We start from the raw sequence: 21,433 nt of genomic DNA, 5'->3' as shown, positions 1-21,433 counted from the left end.
AGTCCCCCAAGCTTTTCCAGGGTGAGGTTGTCCTCTGGCTCCTGAGAGTCCATGGTCTGTTTCCATTCACTGCCTACCTACCCCACCCCTTGACCCTGGGCAGTACTGCCCACCAGGCTCTGCCTACTCTCATGACTTCCCTGGCAATGGGAGCAGCAGGCTATGCCTATTGCAAAAAGCTCCATCTGTTAGCAGAAATCAACTCAGTCCTGTAAACCAGCTCCCAAGGCAGATACTACCCCGGCTCTCCAGCAAAATGTTACAGTGTATAGAGAAAAGTTAGGGATCTCTTCCTCTGACAGTTTCACTCATAGAAGAGGTGTATTTAGCAGAGCAAAATACCCAAATATCAAATAATAAGGCAATGGATGGATAAACAATACTACATGTGTATTATGGAATAGTAAGCAGCCATTAAAATTTAATAATTTTGAAGAATATTTCATTATGTTATAAAATGTTCATCAAAAAGAGGGAAAAAGTGGATACAAAACTATACACATGGAATGATGTTTGTAATATGTGGCAGAGAAGCCAGTTGCCACCCAATATCTGTTCTTCCCTTTTGCTGTAGTAATAAGACCCCTACTTAGGTAACACCACATTTCCCAGGGGCTATGGGACTTAGCTCTGCAAAATGATGCATCTGAAATCCAGCAGGTATCCTTTAGGAGAAGTGGCTCTACTTTGTTTCTTCCTTCTGGAGCAGCTGCCTTGAGTCTGAATAGCACGAGCTAAGGATGCAGAGCTCGAGTTAGAAGGAGCCTGGGTCCTTGATGGCCAGGGAGCTGCCATACCAGTCTGGGCTGCTTACATCTGGCAGCATTTGCTAGGGAAAGAAATGAACATGTTTAAGTCACTGTTACTTAAGCTCTGAGGTCCTGTGGGTTTTCTGTCATTTGTAGCTAAAACCATCCTAATCAATGCAAGATATATTGTTAAGTAAACAACCAAAAATGCAAGTTAAAATCAGTATGACCGCTTTTTTTTTTTTTTTTTTTCTTGCTGCCTGGCCATCTTAGCGGCTGCTCTTGGTTGGGGACCATCCCGATGCTAAGGCAGGAAAATGGTGGCCGCAAAGAAGATAAAAAAGTCGCTGGAGTCAATCAACTCTAGGCTTCAACTGGTTATGAAAAGTGGGAAGTACGTGCTGGGGTACAAGCAGACTCTGAAGATGATTAGACAAGGCAAAGGGAAACTGATCATCCTCGCCAACAACGGTCCAGCCTTGAGGAAATCTGAAATAGAGTACTATGCCATGTTGGCCAAGACTGGTGTCCATCACTACAGTGGCAATAATATTGAATTGGGAACAGCATGTGGAAAATACTGCAGAGTATGTACACTGGCTGTCATTGACCCAGGTGATTCTGATATCATTAAAAGCATGCCAGAACAGACTGGTGAAAAGTAAATCATGCCAAATTTTCTTTAATAAAACTGGCCAGAGCTTGGTTTAAAAACTGCAACAAAACAAAACAAAACAAAACAGTATGACCAACCAAGTATAGTGTCTGATGGGGTGATCACTTCGCAAGGTATATAAATGTCTGATTACTATATTGCATACCTGAAACTAATATACTACTGTATGTCAACAGTAATTGAAAAATAAATTTTAAAAAATTAGTAACTTCTATAAGCCTAGTATCTAAAGTACAAGTGAAGAAGAATGAATAGCTTTGTTCAAACTTAAAAAAAGTATGAACTGGATGATTCCAATTTTATTTTAAAATGTGTATTTATGTATTCACATATGTACATAGAAAAGTGGACAGGAAGATTTAAAACTAAAGTGTTAGCAGAGGTTATTTCAGGGTGGAGAGCTACAAGGATTTTACATGGTCTTTGTTTGCTGATCTGTATTTCCTAACTTTTGTACAACAGAAGTGTAACATCTTTTAAATAAAAAAAATAATGAAAGGTATAAATGGTATGATCCTAATGAGATCCATATGGATTCCAATAATGAAAAAATATACCTATTAATCGTAACATGAAAAAAAGACTAAAAAAAGTTTACTAACGTAAATATTAACTTTCAAGAGCATGGGAAACGATTCAAAATATACCGTTAAGGAGAAAAAAAATGTTATTAAACATTATGATTCATTTTTTAATAAAAAGAATAAGACAAACCTAAAACTAATGCAATCAATGTTACATGTTAGTCATATCTCAATTCAAAAATAAGAGGATATAATATCATAAATATTTACAAGAAAAAGGACCAGAAGAAGATAACTCAATATATAAATGGTCCAAAAGGGAGATCTGGTGGTTCTTATTTTTATCTTTATACTTGGTATTTTCAAAAATTTTCCCAATAAACCTATATTCATCTTATTTATTTTAAAATGTTTTTATTTAGAGACAGAAAAGGATATTACAAAAGAATAATAAAACACATTCCCATCCTGGCAGTTTTGCTCAGCGGTTAGAGTGTTGGCCTGCGGTTCAGAGAGACCTGGGTTTGGTTCCTGCTAAGGGCACATACCTCGGTTGCAGTTTGTCCCCGGCCCTGGTTGGTCCTGTGGGTGGCAGCCACTTGATGTGTCCCCTTCATGTTGATGTTTCTCTCTCTCTCTCTCTCTTCCTCTCTCTCCCTCCCACTCTACCTGAACAAAAAATGGAAAAATGTCCTTGGGTGAGGATAAAAAACAACAACAACAACAACAACAAAAACACACATATTCCCACTGCCTAGAATTAAAATGATTCATGATTTAAAAAATTTTTTTTAATTTTTACTATTTATTTATTTATTTATTTATTTTTTATCCTCACCCAAGGACATTTTTCGATATTTTGTTCAGATAGAGTGGGAGGGAGAGAGAGAGAAACATCAACGTGAAAGGGACACATCGAGTGGTTGCCACCCACACGACCCAACCAGGGCCGGGGACAAACCGCAACCGAGGTACGTGCCCTTAGCGGGAACTGAGCCCGGGTCTCTCTGGACCGCAGGCCAACGCTCTAACCGCTGAGCCAAACCTGCCAGGGCTAATTAATGATTTTTATATTTCATTTCTGTGTTTATTTTTAAGAAACAAAGAACAACAGTCAAGTCCTCTTTGGGTACATCTATCACAATCATTAAAAAATTAAATTAGAGAGAAGCAGCCCTGTCTGAGCCAGCCCAACGTGGTGCTGCGGGAGGGCAGGAGAGGAGCACTCAGGGACTTTTTAAATTTTTTATCCTCACCCGAGGATATTTTTACATTTATCTTCAGATAGAGCGAGAGGGAGAGAGGGAGGAAGAGAGAGAGAAACATCTATGTGAGAGGGACACATCGACCTGTTGGCACCCACACCACCCCGATGGGGGCTGGGGATGAACTGCAACCGAAGTACGTGCCCTTGGCCAGAATTGAACCCGGGACTCTTTGGTCTTCCGGCTGACACTCTAACTACTGAGCCAAACCAGCCAGGGCCAGGGGAGGAGCACTCAGGGACTTTTAACTTCCTTCCACCTTCAGCCAAAGCTTTAGCTCTAAGTGACTATTTCCAGGACGGAGGCGGCCTGGGTACAAGGGTGCCAGATTTGCCTGGCACTTCCCCTGGAACATCCAGCGGCAGGCAGGGCTGGAAGAGGAGGGTCCCAGTAGAGCACTTTCCTCCTGAGGTCAGTTGGTGCCCAACTGGTGTTTACAAAGAGGGTGGGGCCCCAGTCGCTTGGTTCTGAGGCCTTTGCTCTCAGGGGAGCTGGCCTACGGCAGCCACAAGCGAAGGGTGGTGAAACCACTGTCTCCTGCAAGGCTGGGAGGATTCTGAGAAATGAGGGTCCCGCAGCTAGGTGGTAAAAGCGGTCAGTGGAGGTTAAGGAGATCCAGAGGAGGAGGGAAAAAAGGGAAGAGGCTGGAGCACTCACATTTATAAGGGTGTCCGTGGGTACTGATGACCTCCATTTCACAGAAAGGAAGCCGAAGCTCAGAGAGGTTGGGGCACTTGCCTCGGGCCTCACAACTCCTCAGTCCAGCCTGAGACTCAGGCGCCTCCAAGGCTCCTGCTCCTCATGTGGCCACACCAGGCTGTGTCCCATGGGGTGGTTAGGAGGGAGACACTCTGCATTGTTCAGAGCCTGGAGCAAGGCTTGGGGGCATTTGGAGGTAGAGTTGCAGGCAGCGCGGGGTCTGGGGATGAGGTGCTCTGAGACAGCCTGTCTTCCCTTGGTTTGAGTCCACAAGGGCATCGGTCACCCTTTGGCTTAGAGGCTCAGAGAGGCTCATACAGACTGAACTGATTTTGGAAAAGAGTTTCCCACTGTCCTTTCTTCTTGCTGTTGTGGAGGGCAAGGGCCTCTGGCCCACATACCAAAGGTGGAACAGGCCTGGGATCCACGTGGTTCTGCCGGGGGCTGCTCAGATCTGTTCACGGTCACTAACCTGGCACCCTGGTAAGGCTCCTGCTCACTTTCATGCTCAGCAGTTTCCTGCCTGCTATGGTCTGAATGTCTGTGTCCCTCCGAATTCATATGTTGAAATCTTAGTGCCCAAGCTGATGGTATTAGGAGGTGGGGCCTTTGGAAGGTGCTTAGGTGATAAAGGCAGAGCCCTATACATGGGCTTAGTGATCTTATAAAAGAGACCCCCACAGAGCTCCCTGGCCTCTTGTTTATGAGCCACCCAGTTTTTGGTATTTTGTCATAGTAGCCAGAACAAAAAGACACTGCCACTCTGCCCAAGGAGACCCTGCGCTCATCCACAGCTGGGGTAGCAGGAAGGGACCCTGACAGCCTCCCTCCAGCCAGATGGCACCAGGCAGAACAGAAGCCATGTTCAGTAGAGGGAATGACTGGAAGTGTGGAAAGAGCTCTGGGGAGTGGTGTGGCGAAATAATTAGCAGCACCAGGAAAACCCCACTACTCTTGAGGCTGGAGAAACAAAGGGAGGAGGGGGTGGTAGTTCAGGGGCTGGAGCTGCCCACTGGGAGCTGGGGCCATGGCCAGAAATGCCACCTGAAGCTGGTGGTGGTGGTGTGTGTGTGTGTTGGGGGGGGGGGGGTTGGAAGAAATACCTAGACTTCTCTCCCCCAACTCCCATCTTCTTTACCATTGGGTAAACCTAGTCAGACGCCAGCTGTCAGGAGTCTGGGGTGTACCATTTGCCCTCTAAAATACTGAGCAGAACAGAGAAAGGTAGGGAACAGATGTGACAACAAACAAAACAAATGACCAGGACAAAGGCCTTTTCAAGTGGTCTCCTGCTCCCTTGGTCATCCCCTACCTGGTGTAGGGCTCCTGCTGGGTAGGGGTGGGCAGACTTCTCTGATGCTAATGACCACACTCCTGGTTGGGTTCAGTAGACCCTTACTGACAGACCTGGCCACGTCCCTTGTACCTGACTTTGCCTGCTTTGTCCTTCACTCCAACAACCATGTTTCTCTCTGGTCCTAACTTCTTCCCCATAAGCACTGACCTAACCAACCTGGGGCCTCACCATGACCTTTCCACATGCTTGCCCAAGTTATAAGACCAAAGAAGATGCTGCCTAACTCCAAAGGTCTCCCACCAAGCACTCTGCTTAAGAACATGAGATCAGCCCTGGCCGTTTTGGCTCAGCAGTTGGAGCGTCGGCCTGCAGACCAGAGAGTCCTGGGTTCAGTTTCCGCTAGGGGCACATACCAAAACAAAAAACAAACAAAAAAAAACATGAGATCAAATTCAGCTGTCGTTTATAAATTCCAAGCATGTAATTTCACCTCTTTAAGCTCAGGTTGCTTATCTATAAAAGGGGACTAGCGATGATACATACCGGTGGGGTTGGTGTGAAGACAAAATAAGCTAACACAGGTAGTGTTAAGCATGGTACTCGGCACACAGTAAGTGTACTCTAAATGATCCTTCTAAGAGCACTGGAAGGAAAGCCTGGAGTCACTGCAGACTCAGGAGGAAGCACGTCTGGACCCTCAAGGTCCTGGCTGGTCATTCCCCTTGAGATCTAATTCTCCCACATTACGGTTGGCTGAGGAACGAGGCAGCCCCTTCCCCAGTCTGCATGAGTGAAGTTTTCAAGGCCAGAAGAAGGGGATTTTGGCCTGGAACTGTATGCCCCCCATTTTGGGCACCACTCATTTAGTCTGGATGGTTGCGTAATGGGCACAAGGAACCCAAGAGTCCTTGCTGCAGGACCTGCTGAATGCCTATTTCTCAGCAGGGCCAACCTCTGGAAGGACAACGCTCTGACAGTCCAGGCCCTCCCCAGAACTTTCTCTTCTGTGCTTGGGGCAGGAGGTCTACTTAGCACATATTATAGAATCTTGGGACTTCAGATCTTGAAAAGACTTTAAATAGAACCCCAGACAGATAGTGCTGGGAGAGGCCTCCTGTGGAACCACAGGGTGTTGGGGCAGGAGCCCAGAGGGACCCCTCAAAGATGTACACTGTTAGTGCTTGATGGGTCTTCTGCCGGAACACAGGCTGATTCCTTCAGAGAGAGCCTCAGGCAGCGCCAGGGACCTTCGAGCTGAAAGGGACCCAGGGAATGCTTCTGTTGGAGGGTGTGCCAGAGTGTATCTAGTCCAACCCTCTGATTTATAGCTGAATCCTCAGCTCTCTGTGTCAGTAGCCAATATGTGTGCGTAGGGGTGGGGTTCTGAGAAGAATTTTCTGGAAATGAGGTCCGTGTGACTACTTTAGGTGTTTTATTTGGGGTAAAGAGAAACAGAAATGCTTATAGTTTATCTGTGAGGCAGTCATTACAGGTAAGAGAAGAAAAAATAGCAATTGGGCATTCATTCCACAAATATTTATTGACCCTTTCTGCGCCAGGCCCAGCAGGGATACAAGGAGGAGTGAAATGCTGTCGGTTAAGAAGTGACAGAAAACCAACTCAAGCTAGTTTAAACCAAAGGATATTTATTGGATCACGTACACGTAAGCCCAGAGGTAGGGTGTTATGAGCTGAATTGTGTACCCTGCTCCCCAAACTTCATTTGTTGAAGCTTTAACTCTCAGTATGCTGTATTTGGAGATTGGGTCCTTAAAGAGGTCATTAAGGTTAAGTGAGGCCAAAAAGGTGGAGCCTTAATTCAATAGGAAGGGTGTCTTCAAGAGAAGAGGAAGACACCAGAGCTTGCACACACAGAGCAGAGGCCATGCGACGTCGCCGTGAGAAGGTGGCTGTCTGCAAGCCAGGGAGAGAGGCCTCACCGAAAACCAATCCCATGGCACCTTGATCTTGGACTTCTGGCCCTTCAGGACTATGAGAAAATAAACTTCTGTTGTTTAAGCAACCCAGTCTGTGGTAGCCCCATTCTTTTTTTTTTTTAATATATGTTTTTTTAAAATTGATTTTTAGATAGAGAGGAAGAGAGAGGAGAAATAGAAACATCAATGACAGAGAAACATCAATTTGGCTGCCTTCTGCACCCGCCCCTCCTACTGGGGATCCAGCCCCCAACCCAGGCATGTGCTGTGACCTGGAATTGAACCAGTGACCTCTTGGTGCAGGAGGTGACAATCAACCCACTGAGCCACCCACACCAGCTGGGCTGTAGCCCCATTCTTAGTCTGATAGCCAGAGGACTGTCGCAGTTCCAGACCCCATGATGTCCTGGGGAAGAGAAAAAGAAGGTTGCTCTACGATGTGCGCCCTCTCTCTCTCCCTCCCTCTCTCTCTCCCTCTCTGTCTCTCGCTGTCTCTTCAGTGAAAGAGAGAGATGGAATTCAGTTTTATTTTGTCCTCTCTGAAACTTCCATTTACATCATAGTCCTGCCTATCATAGAGGAGGAGGAAAAAGCTCGGCCTTACACCACAGAACTCAGCTACTCATGTCCTGTTTCACTAGAGACCGCAGGGTATTTGTTTCTCCGGGTTTTTGGCTCCAAGAGATTACACTTTCAGTACCAGTGCAGTGAGGAACCACTGTGCGATGCTTGCTCTTAAAAACAATAAAGCTGCCCTAGCCGGTTTGGCTCAGCAGTTGGAGCATCGGCCTGCTGACCAGAGAGTCCCGGGTTTGGTTCCCGCTAAGGGCACGTATCAACCCCCCCCCCCCAAAACAATAGAGCTATTTCCCAGCATCCCCCATCAAACCCTGCCTTGGATCTCACTGGCCCTAACTGGGCCACAGGTCCAGTCCTGAACCCGTCCAAGTCCCGAGGAAGGTAGGCGCTTTATAGAATATGGGAAAGTTGCTGTAACAAAGAGACTCCAAATACAGAAGTGTAAGCAAAATATGATGTAAGAGTTCAGAAAAAAGACCCCGAAGACTGCTAGGAGGGCTCCATCATCCTCCAGAAGTGGCTTTCTTCTCTGTGTCCAGGGAGACTGCTTCAGTTTTCATCATCTCCATGTTGGGGGCGGGGGCGCAGGGAAAGAGTCAGGAGAGCACATGCTTATTCTTTTCGAGGGCACAGCCTAGAAGTGATACAATCATTTCTGCTCCTAGTCTGCTGGTGAGAACTTAGACTAACACCACATCAAGTTGAGAGACTTGGAAATGCAGTCTTACGAGGTAGCCGTCTGCTTGGCCAAAAATCAGGAGTTTGGTTAAAGAAGGGGAGAATGGGGACCTGAGAAGTCTCTGCTGCACAGCGATGAATTTAGGCCCAAGTTCTTGAACCAGTTCTTGAGAAGGGTGAGAGCCCAACTCTGGAGCTGGGCAAGGGTTCAGCTTTCATTGAGGTACATGGGCTTGCTTAAGACTCTGTACTCTGGGTATTTGTTATCACAGCTTAGCTTGTACACTAGACAGTGCACCGTGCCTTGCATTTCTTAGGAAGCTGGAAGGGGGGTGAGTAATGGGTGTTGAGTAATCAGCCAGCAGTGCCCACTCTGTTATCTGCCTGGAGGCCTTCCCACCCTGTGGGGGAGGGATGGGTTTAAACAGATAACCAAGGGTCAACAGGACAAATGGTAAACCAGCAGCAACATATAAATCCTAATAAAAGCAGAGGGAAGAATTACGAGAAGTTTTCTAAGAAGAGATAGAAGAGAATCATGAGTTCATTTTGCCTGGGTCTTAAAGGATGTGTGGGAATTCCCCAAATGACTTTGGTTGGGGAAGGGCAGTTCAGACAAAGAGAACAGCAAAATCACAGCGGTGTGGCCCTGGCCAGTTTGGTTCAGCGGTTAGAGCGTCAGCCTGCGGTCCTGAGAGACCCGGGTTCGGTTCCCGCTAAGGGCATGTACCTCGGTTGCAGTTTGTCCCCGGCCCTGGTCGGTTGTGCAGGTGGCAGCCACTCGATGTGTTCCTTTCACGTCGATGTTTCTCTCTCTCTCTCTGTTCCTCTCTCTCCCTTCCACTCTACCTGAACAAAAAATGGAAAAATGTCCTCGGGTGAGGATTAAAAAAAAAAAAAAAAAAAAATCACAGCGGTGTGAAGGCCCACAAGGTGTGGCTAGTGGTCCCTGCTAGAGAGTGGGAGGGTGGGAGGGTGAAGGGTTGGGAGCAGTTAGTGAATAAAGGCCACGGGAGGCAGCAGCCTGTCCCGCAGGCCTCCGAAGCCGTGCAGGGATTTTAAGGCAGCGGTGACATGGTTAGATCTATGTCTTTCTCTGAGCAAGATCCTGGAGGATGACTCGTTAGGAAGCTATTTCACAAATTTGGCTGAGTAATAAAGAGAGCCTGCATTAGGGCTGTGGTGGTGGGAATGGAGACAAAGAGGTACTCTGCAGAGAGATTTTGGTGGTAAAATTGACAAAACTTGGTAACTGGGTGACTAAGGGGGGTTGAGCAAGAACAAGTGGGGTTTTAAATATGGTTTCATATGACTCAAAGTTCTTATGTTTGTGCTGAAAACCCGGAGCAGTAGAGGAAAAGCAAGCTTTGGGGTGAGAGGAGAAAACTTCGCACTGTCCTAAGCCTGGTCCATGACAAACTTCTTTGGGTTCCTTGAATGGACAACATTCTCTCTTAACTCAGGGTCTCTGAGCACTCTGTCCCTACTCCATGAAACACTGCCTCATCCTCAAATCTCCAACAGGCTAACTTCTCATTTTCCCCAAGAGCCTTTCTTGACCCTGTAACCTAGCTGAGAAATCCTCTTCCATTTTCTAACAGTACCACGTTTCTTTTCTTTATACACCTCTCACTCAGGGGTGTTTAATGTCCGTCTTCCCCCACTCAGCCTGTCATTGCCATGAGGGCAGGAACATGTCTGTCTTATTCACCACTTCATTCTCAAGTCCTTGTATAGTGCCTGGCACACATTAGGCATTCATGCTGGATCTGAGGTATCAATAGTTGTCATTGGAAATGGGAGTTAGCCAATAGTTTTCATCAGGGCACATTCAGATGTGATGCAAGGCAGTGAGGCCACCATGGGGACAGGTGATGTGACCCTTTTAGAGGCCTGGGTCACTCCAGACCAGTGGTTCTCAACCAGGGGTGATTTTGCCTCCAAGGACATTTGGCATGTCTGACACTTTTGATAGTCATGACTGTGTGTGTGTGTGTGTGTGTGTGTGTGTGTGTGTGTGCATGTGTATGCTACTGGCATCTAGAAGGTAGTGGCCAGGATTATTCCTAAACACCCTACAATGTACCAGACAGCCTTCCACAACAAAGAATTATCCAACCCAACATACCAACAGTGCCGAGGTTGAGAAACCCTGCTCTAGAGATGGGTGAGCCCTCTGGATGGCTAAATTCGAGTGTGGCTTATGGCTGCTATGCCCCAATTGAGTAAGAGCAAAAGAAGCTTAGTGGCTGTCACAGGAAATAGGGACTTGTGATGGGCGACCAGGAACCACCTTGGACTGGACCTCAGTCAAAGGCCCCAACACCTTGGGCAGTTTCCCCTTAACTGAACTCCCGGCCGTAAACCCAGTAGGCCCAGCCTGGCCCTTGTCTCTCTCTGACTCACTCCATTGGGTTTCTCTCACTCTTTGGGAAGTGGCCACCACACTCTTCCCACCCCATCTGCCTCGCTGATTATTTTCAGCTTGGCTTGCAGAGGCTCAACGCTGCAATTATACCCCAACCTCAATGGCTCCTTCTGAAAATAACATTTGGATCGAAGAAAACCTCAGTCTGGTGGGCTGGATTTTATACTAAACAGTTAAAGAGTGGGTGTGGGCATGGGGGTTGGGGTCCAAAGGAGTGGCACAATGGTACAATTAAGAAAAGAATCTGGAAGAAGGGGAAGGAAAAGGAAGTGAAGAGAGGGAAGGGGTGGAGGTGGTAGGGGTTGTTGAAGAAAGAAAATGTATCTGCTGGGCCTGGGTCAGCCATCTTTTAGAAGTCCTAGGCCAAGTCTTCATTTATGCCTCTAACTGAATGTTTTGTTTGTTGAAATAACTCCCCAACACACACACACACACACACACACACACACACACACACACACCCCAATCACTGAGGCCTGGGAAATACATGTCTGCCTTGGGCCAGAAGAATTAGTCTATGGGCATACCAATCTTGATCCAAGCTAGTGACCAGATTTTCCAACCCCCAAATAGGAGCCACATGGTTTGACACAGGATTTTTGTTCTCTTTCCAGGTGAGAATGGCAGTCTGGGAAATGTAGTTTGGCAATGCTAATAGTTGGAATTTCTAAACAGTTCCGCCAATAAAGGAGAGTAGATAGAATCTTCAAAGTAGGGATTTTTATGAAAATAGAAGATTTATGGGTTACTTTAGTTCAGAGAAGAGAATAAAACACTAGAAATGAGAACCTTTGTCCCACCGAGGGGGAGGGAGAAGAGGAATTGTAGGGAGTGAGGAGAGAAATACTTGGAAGCATCTTTTGGATTCCAAGGAGGCAGACACAGATAAAAAGGCTGTATGAGGTGAGATTTGGGAAAATAGGCAGGAAGGAGTTAGAGCTCAATTCTGGTGTGAGCCAGACTTGGGTTCAAATGCAGACTAACCACCTGGGTGATTTCCAGCAGTAACTTAGCCTCTTTGGATAGGCCAGCAGTATAGACTCTAGAGTGAGGCTAGTTGAGTTTGAGTCCTGATTTTGATCGTGGGCAAGTTATTTAACCTCTCTGTGCCTTGGTTTTTCCCTCTGTAAAATGTAGAGAACACCCACCTTCTAAGGTGTCATAAGGCTGTGTAATAAAGTGGTGAGAACAGTGCCTAGGACATTGGCAATCACTCAACATATGTTAGCTATTATTGTTATTACCTCTGGAGTTTTTCTCCAAGTGCAGCAGCAAGAAACTTTTAGCTAACATATATATATATATTTTTTATTTGGATGGTTATACATTTATTTTCAACTGTATTAAAATATGTGACTAGCACATCAAAGCTGTGGTTTCGCTAATGTTATTGCTTAAGGGCAAGGCTATGTAGAAAAAAGGGAATCAATTTAAAGTTAATTTAAAGAATAAGGAAAGTTAGTAAAATAAAATAAAAGTCAATTAAAAATATATGATATAGGTGGACTGTGGGTATGGAAGAAAATCAAGCAATACCCGAATGGCTGAAAATTTTGGAAAATAATCTCAGTGCCCTGTTCCCTTCTGCTAAAAAACCAAAACAAAACAAGAACCTCCTAAGGCACATGGGTGGAGAAAGTAGGCTGGGTAGATAAGGATCAAGAAGCTATCAAAACTTTGCCTCTTTCCCCCCTTGTAATAACCACAGTTCTCATTTTTGTGAAATCGGCAGGAGGGCCCAGGCAAGGGAGGCCTGGGGCCCTAAAGAGCTTTTGAGCCCCAAAGGCATCGTGGACTGGGAGGGCTCAGGGGAGGGAGGTTGAATTGAAAAGGCCCAGCTCTGGAAATAGAAAGCCAACTCCCCAACTTCACTCTCCAGTCGCGTTTAGCGCGATTTGGGCCTCTCGGATTTTTTTTGGATCACTGGGTCAATCAGTCAGCCAATGCCTCGGGAGAAGTTTAATTAAGCTCAGATCGCCTGCGCGGGCTGCCAAAGGTCTCCCAGCCCGCCCCCCGGCACTCTCGTGCAAGGCCTCTCCCCCGCCCCGCTCAGCAGGCCCGCAGCCCGCGCATGCGCGCCGGCAGGACGCCCAGCACCCCTAGCAGGCTCGGCTCCCAGAACGGCGTTGCAAACTGTTGCATCAGACAGCAAGCAGCCGGCCTGGCCGCCAGGGTTTCTAGGAAGATAGGAAGGGTTTGAGATCCTCTGTGGTCTCTTGGGAGCGTTGGCCGTCACTCACGGTGTTTACACGCTGGTAACACAATCCCCTGAAATCTCAAGCTTGCGCCAGTCGGGCAGGGCCTTAGCCACAGGTGAAATTTGCTGAACTTCACTGCTCCAGCCCCACCCATGGCCCCAGGCTGGACCAACTGTACTGAACTCGGTCGGCTTTATTAATAGCATGGGCCCTGAAGGAATGAGCTGGGTTTGATTTCTCTTCCCAAGTACAAGAATGCCCCTGAGGAATTTCTCACTCTGTGAAAGTGCCAAACTAATTTCCCCAGACAAGTGCTGTTCCCGATTCCCAAAAGGCCTTGGAAAGATCCCAGCAGGAATGTTCAGTGGTTTCCAATTCTCTTCACACCAGCAGCTGGACATGCAGATACACTGACCACCAAGAACTTGGTGGGTGGACGCGCATCTTCCACGGATAGGCGTTCTTTTTGGCATATCTCAGGCCCCCATGTTATAGAGACTTTGAACAGTACCCAGAGAATGCACATTCAGAAACTTATGCAGACACCACACATATAATGAGTTCTGTAGATTCAGAAGGTTCTGCAACTCAGGTAAGGAAAAGTTGTCCTTCTTACTCTCCATCATTTTGGTCTCTGAGCCACTGCCTTCCTCAAGAGGAGAGAAAATAATGCTGGATCCTTTAGAAGGGATGGGGCAGTCTTGGGGGTGAGATATTCAAGAAGAATAAGAGTACTGATTTGGAATCTACTTTCTAAAGGGATTTCTAGGGACACGGCCTGAATTCTACAGTTCAATATTTATTTATTTGGAATGGGTCAAGAAGACCAGGATTATTCCATATTAATGAATTTCCCAAAAAAGACAAAAACTGGCAATTTACCTTAAGTCTTCTGTCTTTTCTAGGGTGTTGATGGTAAGAATCAATTCCATTTTAAGAATCTTGAAAGCTAAAACAGTTTAGTATTTTTCCTTCCCCTTATTATTATGAACCCTCAATCTCAAGACTCAATTAAAAATGACCTGAAAACTCGTAAGCATTATCTGATGTGTCCCTTTATCAGATAGTCACTATTAGTTTAAGCCAACATTTTCCTTTGACCAGTGGGGTATTATGGCACTATAAGATTTTTCATTGTAATAGGTGCTTCATAAATATGGCTCAAACTTTTTTGGTCATCAACAGTGATCTTGTGAACTGAAAGAGTGACTAGAAAAGGATGAAAAGGAATATGAGCAAGAGCTGGAGTTGGAGTATTTCCAGGCCCTGCTTCTGAGGGTATATCAGGACCCAGAACTTCTGCCAAATGGGTATCACCAGACTGGTGTATAGGGTCAGGGGGTTGCCAGGAACTGATAGAATGTTAGATATGTCTGTGCATTAGTTCTCACCTGGGGAAGCAACTCGTTTACTATTGTGGGGCCTCTCCAGGCATGAAAATTGAAGCTTTGGGGTCAGGAGCCAGGTGGGAATGGGAGAAAGTGAGCTCATAAGCTCATGGTAGATTCCCAGCACCTACAGATACTGGGCTCTCAATGCATGTTTATAGAATAAATGCACTGAAAAAATGAGGGCAGGAGCAGAGAGAAGGTCAAAGAAGTCCAAGGATTCTGTAAGAGGCAGTCTGGGATGTCCAGGGCTTTCTTGTATTGGATAAGAGAAATCCTTCTAGTTCAAAGACATAGGGAAAGGATTGAGAAGTGTTAAGTGACAAGTCTCATGAGGTCCCTTTTGCCTTGGTTTCTCTGTTTGGCAAGGCCTCCAGTTGGTGGTTCCAGAGTATGCAGTCACTCTGTTTAACCAAGCCTAATGACATCATCAACAATTGCCTCACCTTGACTGGATTCCCAGAGCAAACTTCTGGAAAAGTGAGGGGTCTGAGGGAGGGTATGTGACTGAGATCCAGAGGACAGGAAAATCCCCCAGAAAATCCCCCACTTTTAAGCCATAAGCAAAGTGGTGGCCCAGATGGTTAGATGATGCAGACATGGACTAAAAGTGTGATTCGTTTTCCACATTTATTGGGCACTCACAGATTCTAGACACTATACTGAGCCCAAACCCAGACAAAGCTCCCGTTCTAAGAGCTTATGATCTAAATTCCTTGTGGAAAGTCTGTCTTTGAAATGTTTAAGGCACCTCATTTAATCCTCATTTCCACTTCAAGTCATGTACCTCCTTCCTGAGAAACCCACCACATTTGAAGTTCGTAGCTGGCCTTCCTTCTGTTTTTACTATTTACGTGCCAATTTAAAGGGTGGAGAGAGCCACATTAGTTTTAAAATAAAACACAAATAGCAGAATGAGGCTTGGTCAAAGTAAAAACCACAGAAGGGATTCTTTTTTCCTCTCATACTTTTCAGATTTTCCTAGAACCACCTTTATTTCCTCAGAGCCCAGACATAGAAAGTGAGTGGGCCTCTCCGGATGCTCTTCCAAGGGAAAGCTCAAGTCTCATGCCTGTTCTCTTCTCATTGCGCCTTTTAGGTTTTGTTTTTCTTTTTAGACCATTGAGTCCCAATTGGGGCTCAGAAAATGATGGACGACCCTAATTCACATGTGGTATTTCTAAGTATTCAGAGTAGATTTTGTGTGTTTTTTTTTTTTTTTGCATGATTTCTATCTTACCTCTTCTGTTCAGTTGTATCAGCTTGTACATTCTGGGTGATCAGGACATGGCTTTAAAGTCAGATCCTCCTGGTGCATTCCCAGCATTGCCACTTACCAGTCTTGTGACCTCATCTGTCAAGTGAGAATAATGATGCACACCTCTCCTGGCTGCAGTGAGGATTAAGGAGTCAAGGCACAGAAAGAGCTCAGCACAAAACAAGCACTTTATACACTGTAGCTATTGTGAAAATAGATTCTTTAATCCGTTTGCTCCTTCCTTAACCAGCCCCTCCTCCTGTTTTGGAGAAGGATAGAAAATTAGTTATCTATTCCAAGTGGGTGATTCATCCCCATTTTACATCACTAAAGGGCCCATAAGAAGGAGAGAGAAGGCCGAGTTTGATATGCAATCACGGGAGCCCTTTTGTGGAATGGGATCAGTGTTCTTTGCTTCTCAACAAGAGGTGACTAAACCAGCAGTGCTGGGACTGGGGGAACCTCGAAGGCCAATGGTGGGGTGGCCGAGCACAGGAGATGGGGAAGAGTGGTCGGGAAAGCAGGCTCAGAGCAGAGGTGAGGGCCCAGAGAGGTGCCAGCCATCAGGAAAAACCTGCTTCAGGGGTTCTGAGTCTATAGGTCTGCAGATCGAGGCCTGCCAGCCCAGGGTCCTGGTGGCCATTGGACCTGAGGTGCGTGCGGCAGCGCCCTCTGCCGGCCGCGCTGGGCAAGTCGTCAGCTCCGCGCCAGCCCCGCCGCCATGCAGGTGGGACCCAGGATCCCTCCCGCTGCCTCCGCCTCCGCCTCCGCCTCCGCTCCATCCCTAGCGAGGACCGGGCTGCCCGGTCCCTGACCGGATTTCGGGAGACGCGTTTTTATCTGACGCTTGCGGGCTCACCAGAAACGATGCTTTGCTCGGAAACAATTGATTCATTCGGGGATCGGAGGCCGCGGGAACTCACCCAAACCCCGCAGAGGCTGCGCCTCTTGGGATTTGGGGACCAAAGCCTGCTGGGCTGTCGGAAGCAGTTTGGAAGTGTCATCGCCTATGGTCAAGACCGCGGGTTCTGCCGACAGAGAGGAGCCCTGGGTTCGCTTTCTGCCTCGTCCATTTTCCAGCTAGGGGACCTTGGGCAAGGTACTTAAATTTCCGTGTGCCTTATTTTCCTCATCTTTAAGATGAAGAGAATGATCCCGACAGTAGTGGACTGGCATGGCGAGTACATGGGATCAGACAGCCTGGGTTGGAATTCTGGCACTGAAGCATCAGCTAGCTGTGTGCTTGGGGCAGGTTACTTAACCACTCTGTGCTCCCGTTTCCTGCAAAATAGGGTAATAGCGGTACTTACCTCCGAGGGTTGTTGCCTGCAAAGCGCTTAATACAGTGCCTGGCACAGAGGAAGCGCTCAATAAATGGTGGCTATTATGGTTGTTGTCGTTATTATTGTTCTTAAATCCGCTGAGCACACGAGCAGGAACTCTAGCCGGCGGCTATTATTTGCCTCTTTCTTGGGTCCGGCTATTTCTTTCCGGGCATTGTTAAAATCTTTGACCATGCGCTCGCGTCCTTATCAGTTGTCGAAGGACAGCCGGCCTTCCCGAGTGTGGAAAATCGAGGTTCCCCTGGAGGAGGGCCAAGGACGCGGCCGCGGGCTGCAAGGACCGGGGCCTCCCCGAGGACGCCCGCGCCACGCCGCCTCCGCCCGTGCCTCCATGAGCGCGCGTCAGAGCCGCAGTGACGTCGCCAGGTCCGCGGGAGACCGAGAGGCGCGGCCTGGACAGGCAGGGAGTCTGGGTGTCGGGGATGGCCGGGGTGGCCCTGCTGGCCCCGGCGGCTGCACCCGGGGCAGCCTGAGGAGCTGCGGGAAGGCCTCTGCCTAGGCTGGCTCTGCAGCGCAAGCCGGAGCCGGGTGCGCTCGGGCTCCGCCTGCAGCCCTCCGGGGACGTCGGAGATGCCAACACCTGCCCTGGTGCCCCTGCAGCCGGACGCGGGGCCGGCCTCCTGGCGGTCGCTCAGGGTCTACGTGGTCCTTCCCCGCCTGTTCTTCTCTCCCCCGGACCTGCCCCAATCCCATTCCTCATCGCCCCCCAGTGACCTCCTCAGCTGCTTCTTCCTCTACCCTCCCCTCCTGGACCAGCTCATTTGCTGTGAATGGTTAATAACCACCCACAGGAGGCGCCTCCCACACCCGGCTTTCCCTCCGCAGCCCCTGGCGCGCCCATCCCGTTGCTGGCCGGACAGTTCCACTTGGCTTGCCCTGCACGAACCTCCAACTCGCCCTGACTTGCCCCTATTATAGTCCATCTCAGAGATGGCGCTGCCACCCACCCCATCATCCTAGATGCTTCCTCGCCTTCCCTTCTAAATACGTCTCCAGGCATTCTTCGTTCGTCATCTTAATTCCAGCCTGGTTTAGGCTATTAACATTCCGCTCAAAGATCTCCTTGTCTGCACTCCTACCTCGTTCACATCCACCGCCACACGCTGCTTAGCGAGCCACCTACAACGCATGTTTGACTTAAGGCTGCCCTGACCCCAAGCCCTCTCTGCCTTGGACACGCGGGTCTGCCATCTTTCTGTCTAACACCTATAGATACAAAAATTTTGGGAACAAGATTTTGAAGGTCGTTGATGTTTTTATTGTTGCTGGGCCCTACCCAGGGAATTTGCATCTCGCTCCCCCTCCTTCCCTAATTGGCTGCTTCTTACTCATTCTCCAAAGCTCAAGAGGTGAGTCATCTCTTTACGAATGCCTTCCTTATTCCGATATCTGGCCTAGTGAAGTGTCTCTGGGCCCCCAAAGCTTTCCATCCCTGCTGCTTTCCTCATACTGAGGATAAGGACCTGACCCCTCCAGAGGGCCTGTGAGGCCCAGCACGGTCTGGGCACCACCCCACCCCACCCCCACCTCCAACCCCTCCCTCCCTCTGCTCTGATCACACTGAGGGTCTCAGTTCCCAGTCTCTTTGTTCATTCACCCTCCCACCTCAGGGTCTTTGCACAGCCTGTTCTCTCCACCTGGTACACCTTTCTGCTCTTCCTCGCCTACTCAAGTTTTGGCTCTCATCCTAAGTAAGCACCATTTCCTCAGACACACCTTCCCTGACCCCTCCCCCAACTCCCCGCAATTCAGTCAAATGCTTCTGTGATAGATCAAAGCATATAAAAAACTACAGAGAATAATATCATACCTGTTTCTTCTCTGCCCCTCCTGTATCACCCCCTGCCCTTTGCCAAAGCTTGACATTTGCTAAATTTTCTTCAAATCTTTTTTTTTAAGGACATAAAACTTTACAAATCTAGGTGGAGCCCTCTGAACCCATTTCTGTCCCTCCCCTATGGAACCCACTCTCTTGCATTTGGGGTTTATCATTCCCATGCACGTTTTTGAATTTTTCTACATGTATTAGTGCCTGTAAACGCTTCATAGAATTGTTCAGCATGTTTGTAAACTTTGAAGAAATGGCATTTTACAGACTATATCATTGTGCAGCCTGCTTTTTTCACTCAGCATTATGATTTTGAAATGTACTCCTACTGATACATGTAGTTCTAGATCATATATTTTCACAGCTGATTAGAGTCCCCTTGTAAGAGTTCACCATGCTTTACTTACCCATCTCCTTCTGGAGGACATTCAGCTTATTTTGAAATTGTTTTGTTCTTAGAAACAATGCTACAATTAATATTTTTTATACCCTCCCCCTTGTGTGAAAATGAGCCATCTGGGTAGATACTTGGGTGTGGAATTGCTGGGTTCAGGTCATTCAAATCAGTAGCTTTACTTGACATGGCTGAACAGTTTTTCAAAGTGGTCGTACCAGTGTACTCTTCCATAGCAATATATGAGTTCCCGTGCTTGGCATTCTCAGCAATACTTGGTAATGTCAGACTTTAAAATTTTTGCCAAGCTGATGGGTATGAAATGGTAATTTCAGTGTTTTAATTCGCAATTCCCTGTTTACAAGAGAGACTGAGTATACTTTTATTTGTTTATTGGCCATTTGCCTTCTGTCTTCTTTAAATTGCCCATTGGTTTATTTGATGGTGCTTCTTTTGGATTATCTCTTATTAAGTGTAAGAGTTCTTTATGTATTCTGGATGCTACTCCTTTGTCAGGCTGTAGCCCATCTGTGTCTTTTGGTCCACTCAACTGCAATTTTATTTTATTATTATTATTATTTTTTATCCTCGCCCGAGGACATTTTTACATTCATCTTTAGATAGAGAGAGAGGGAGAGAGGGAGGAAGAGAGAGAGAAAAAAAACATTGATGTGAGAGAGACACATCAACTGGCTGCCACCCACACGACCCCAACCAGGGCCGGGGACAAACTGCAACCGAGGTACATGCCCTTAGCAGGAACCAAACCCACGTCTCTCTGGACCTCAGGCTGATGCTCTAACCACTGAGCAAAACCGGCCAGGGCTTAACTGCGATTTTATTTTTTTATTTTTTTTATCCTCACCCGAGGACATTTTTCCATTTTTTGTTCAGGTAGAGTGGGAGGGAGAGAGAGGAACAGAGAGAGAGAGAGAGAAACATCAACGTGAAAGGAACACATCGAGTGGCTGCCACCCACACAACCGACCAGGGCCGGGGACAAACTGCAACCGAGGTACGCGCCCTTAGCGGGAACCGAACCCAGGTCCCTCAGGACCGCAGGCCGACGCTCTAACCGCTGAGCCAAACCAGCCAGGGCTTAACTGCGATTTTAAATGTGTGATTATTTGATTAATGTCTGACTTTCCCACTAGACTACAAGCTCCATAAGAAGAGGGACTGTCTCCGGCAACTAATATGGTGTCAAACACACACCAAGAACTAGCACTTCTGGACTGAACTGTATTGATATTATTTGTCTTCTTAAATGCTCGCTTCCTCAGACCTCACCCTCAGTGATCCACAAGGCGATAAACTCCTTGAGACCAGGATTCTGGAGCTATCTCATTCATTTCTGTATCTCCATCTTTGTATCTATCACAACACAACACCTTTGGCACAGAGTATGTATCCAGTTACTTTTGCTTAATTAATTTCCTTTGAGCTTTCTCTTTCTTTCCTTTCCTTTCAACCCATCTTATCTCTAAGCCCAGTTTTATTATCTATAAAATGACTGAATAATAAAAACCTCCTCAGCTGCTTGGGAGAATCACACAATATGTATAATGTATTCGAGTAAGTAGAGCAGTGCTTAGCACACAATTGGCGCTCAATAAGTGGTGGCTTTTGTTATTCCCACAGTAATCATTTTGGTGACTAAAGATACACTCTGTTTAATTTTAACAGACAAAAAGTTCTTTCAGACAGAGAATAAAAGTGAATCTCCTGAAGATCTGGTGAGCGGAGGGTTTTTTTTTTTTCCTTTATTGGCATTTGACCCACTACATAAGGCTCAGTTCCAACACGATCTCTGAAAAGCATCAAATATCATTCTTCTCCTTTTCTTTTATAAATTCCAGACATATCAAAGGCACACGAACCATACATAGAATTCAAACCTTTAAGTGGAAACATATAAAGGCCAGTTCCACGTCTTTGGCCAGAAGTCAGAGAGCAGAAAGGAGGTCTGTCAGTGATACCGGGTGGGAGCTAGTGGCTGCAGCCAGGGACAAAAGCAGAATTCTTACATCTGTTCCCTACATCTGCCATTGATTGTGTGACCTTTGATCTATTTATAAAATGAAGATAATAATTCTTGCTTTTTCTGGAGGTTGAACTTCATTAGTTACTCATTTTTAAATGCTTTGAGATTCTCAACATGAAAGGCAGTTTGGCCTGATTTAAACAGGTCT

General features: G+C 47.0%; 1 protein-coding gene across 1 annotated transcript; it reads left to right on the top strand.

The window, feature by feature from the left end:
* Window positions 1-1,066: 1,066 nt before the first annotated feature.
* LOC118628871 (60S ribosomal protein L30-like) lies at window positions 1,067-1,462 on the top strand. Its single transcript, XM_036259860.1, has one exon. The coding sequence runs from the start codon at window positions 1,067-1,069 to the stop codon at window positions 1,412-1,414; it is 348 nt and encodes a 115-aa protein (XP_036115753.1). The 3' UTR covers window positions 1,415-1,462.
* The last annotated feature ends 19,971 nt before the right edge of the window (window positions 1,463-21,433 follow it).

The sequence above is a fragment of the Molossus molossus genome, unplaced genomic scaffold, assembly GCF_014108415.1.
Source record: "Molossus molossus isolate mMolMol1 unplaced genomic scaffold, mMolMol1.p scaffold_m16_p_13, whole genome shotgun sequence".
Taxonomy (NCBI): domain Eukaryota; kingdom Metazoa; phylum Chordata; class Mammalia; order Chiroptera; family Molossidae; genus Molossus; species Molossus molossus.
Note: the sequence above shows the minus strand (reverse complement) of the source record. Positions and strands in the feature narration are given on the sequence as shown.

What these genes read in the sequence shown, in the direction of transcription:
- LOC118628871 (XM_036259860.1), top strand. Translation starts at nt 1,067, where the DNA reads ATGGTGGCCGCAAAGAAGATAAAAAAGTCGCTGGAGTCAATCAACTCT.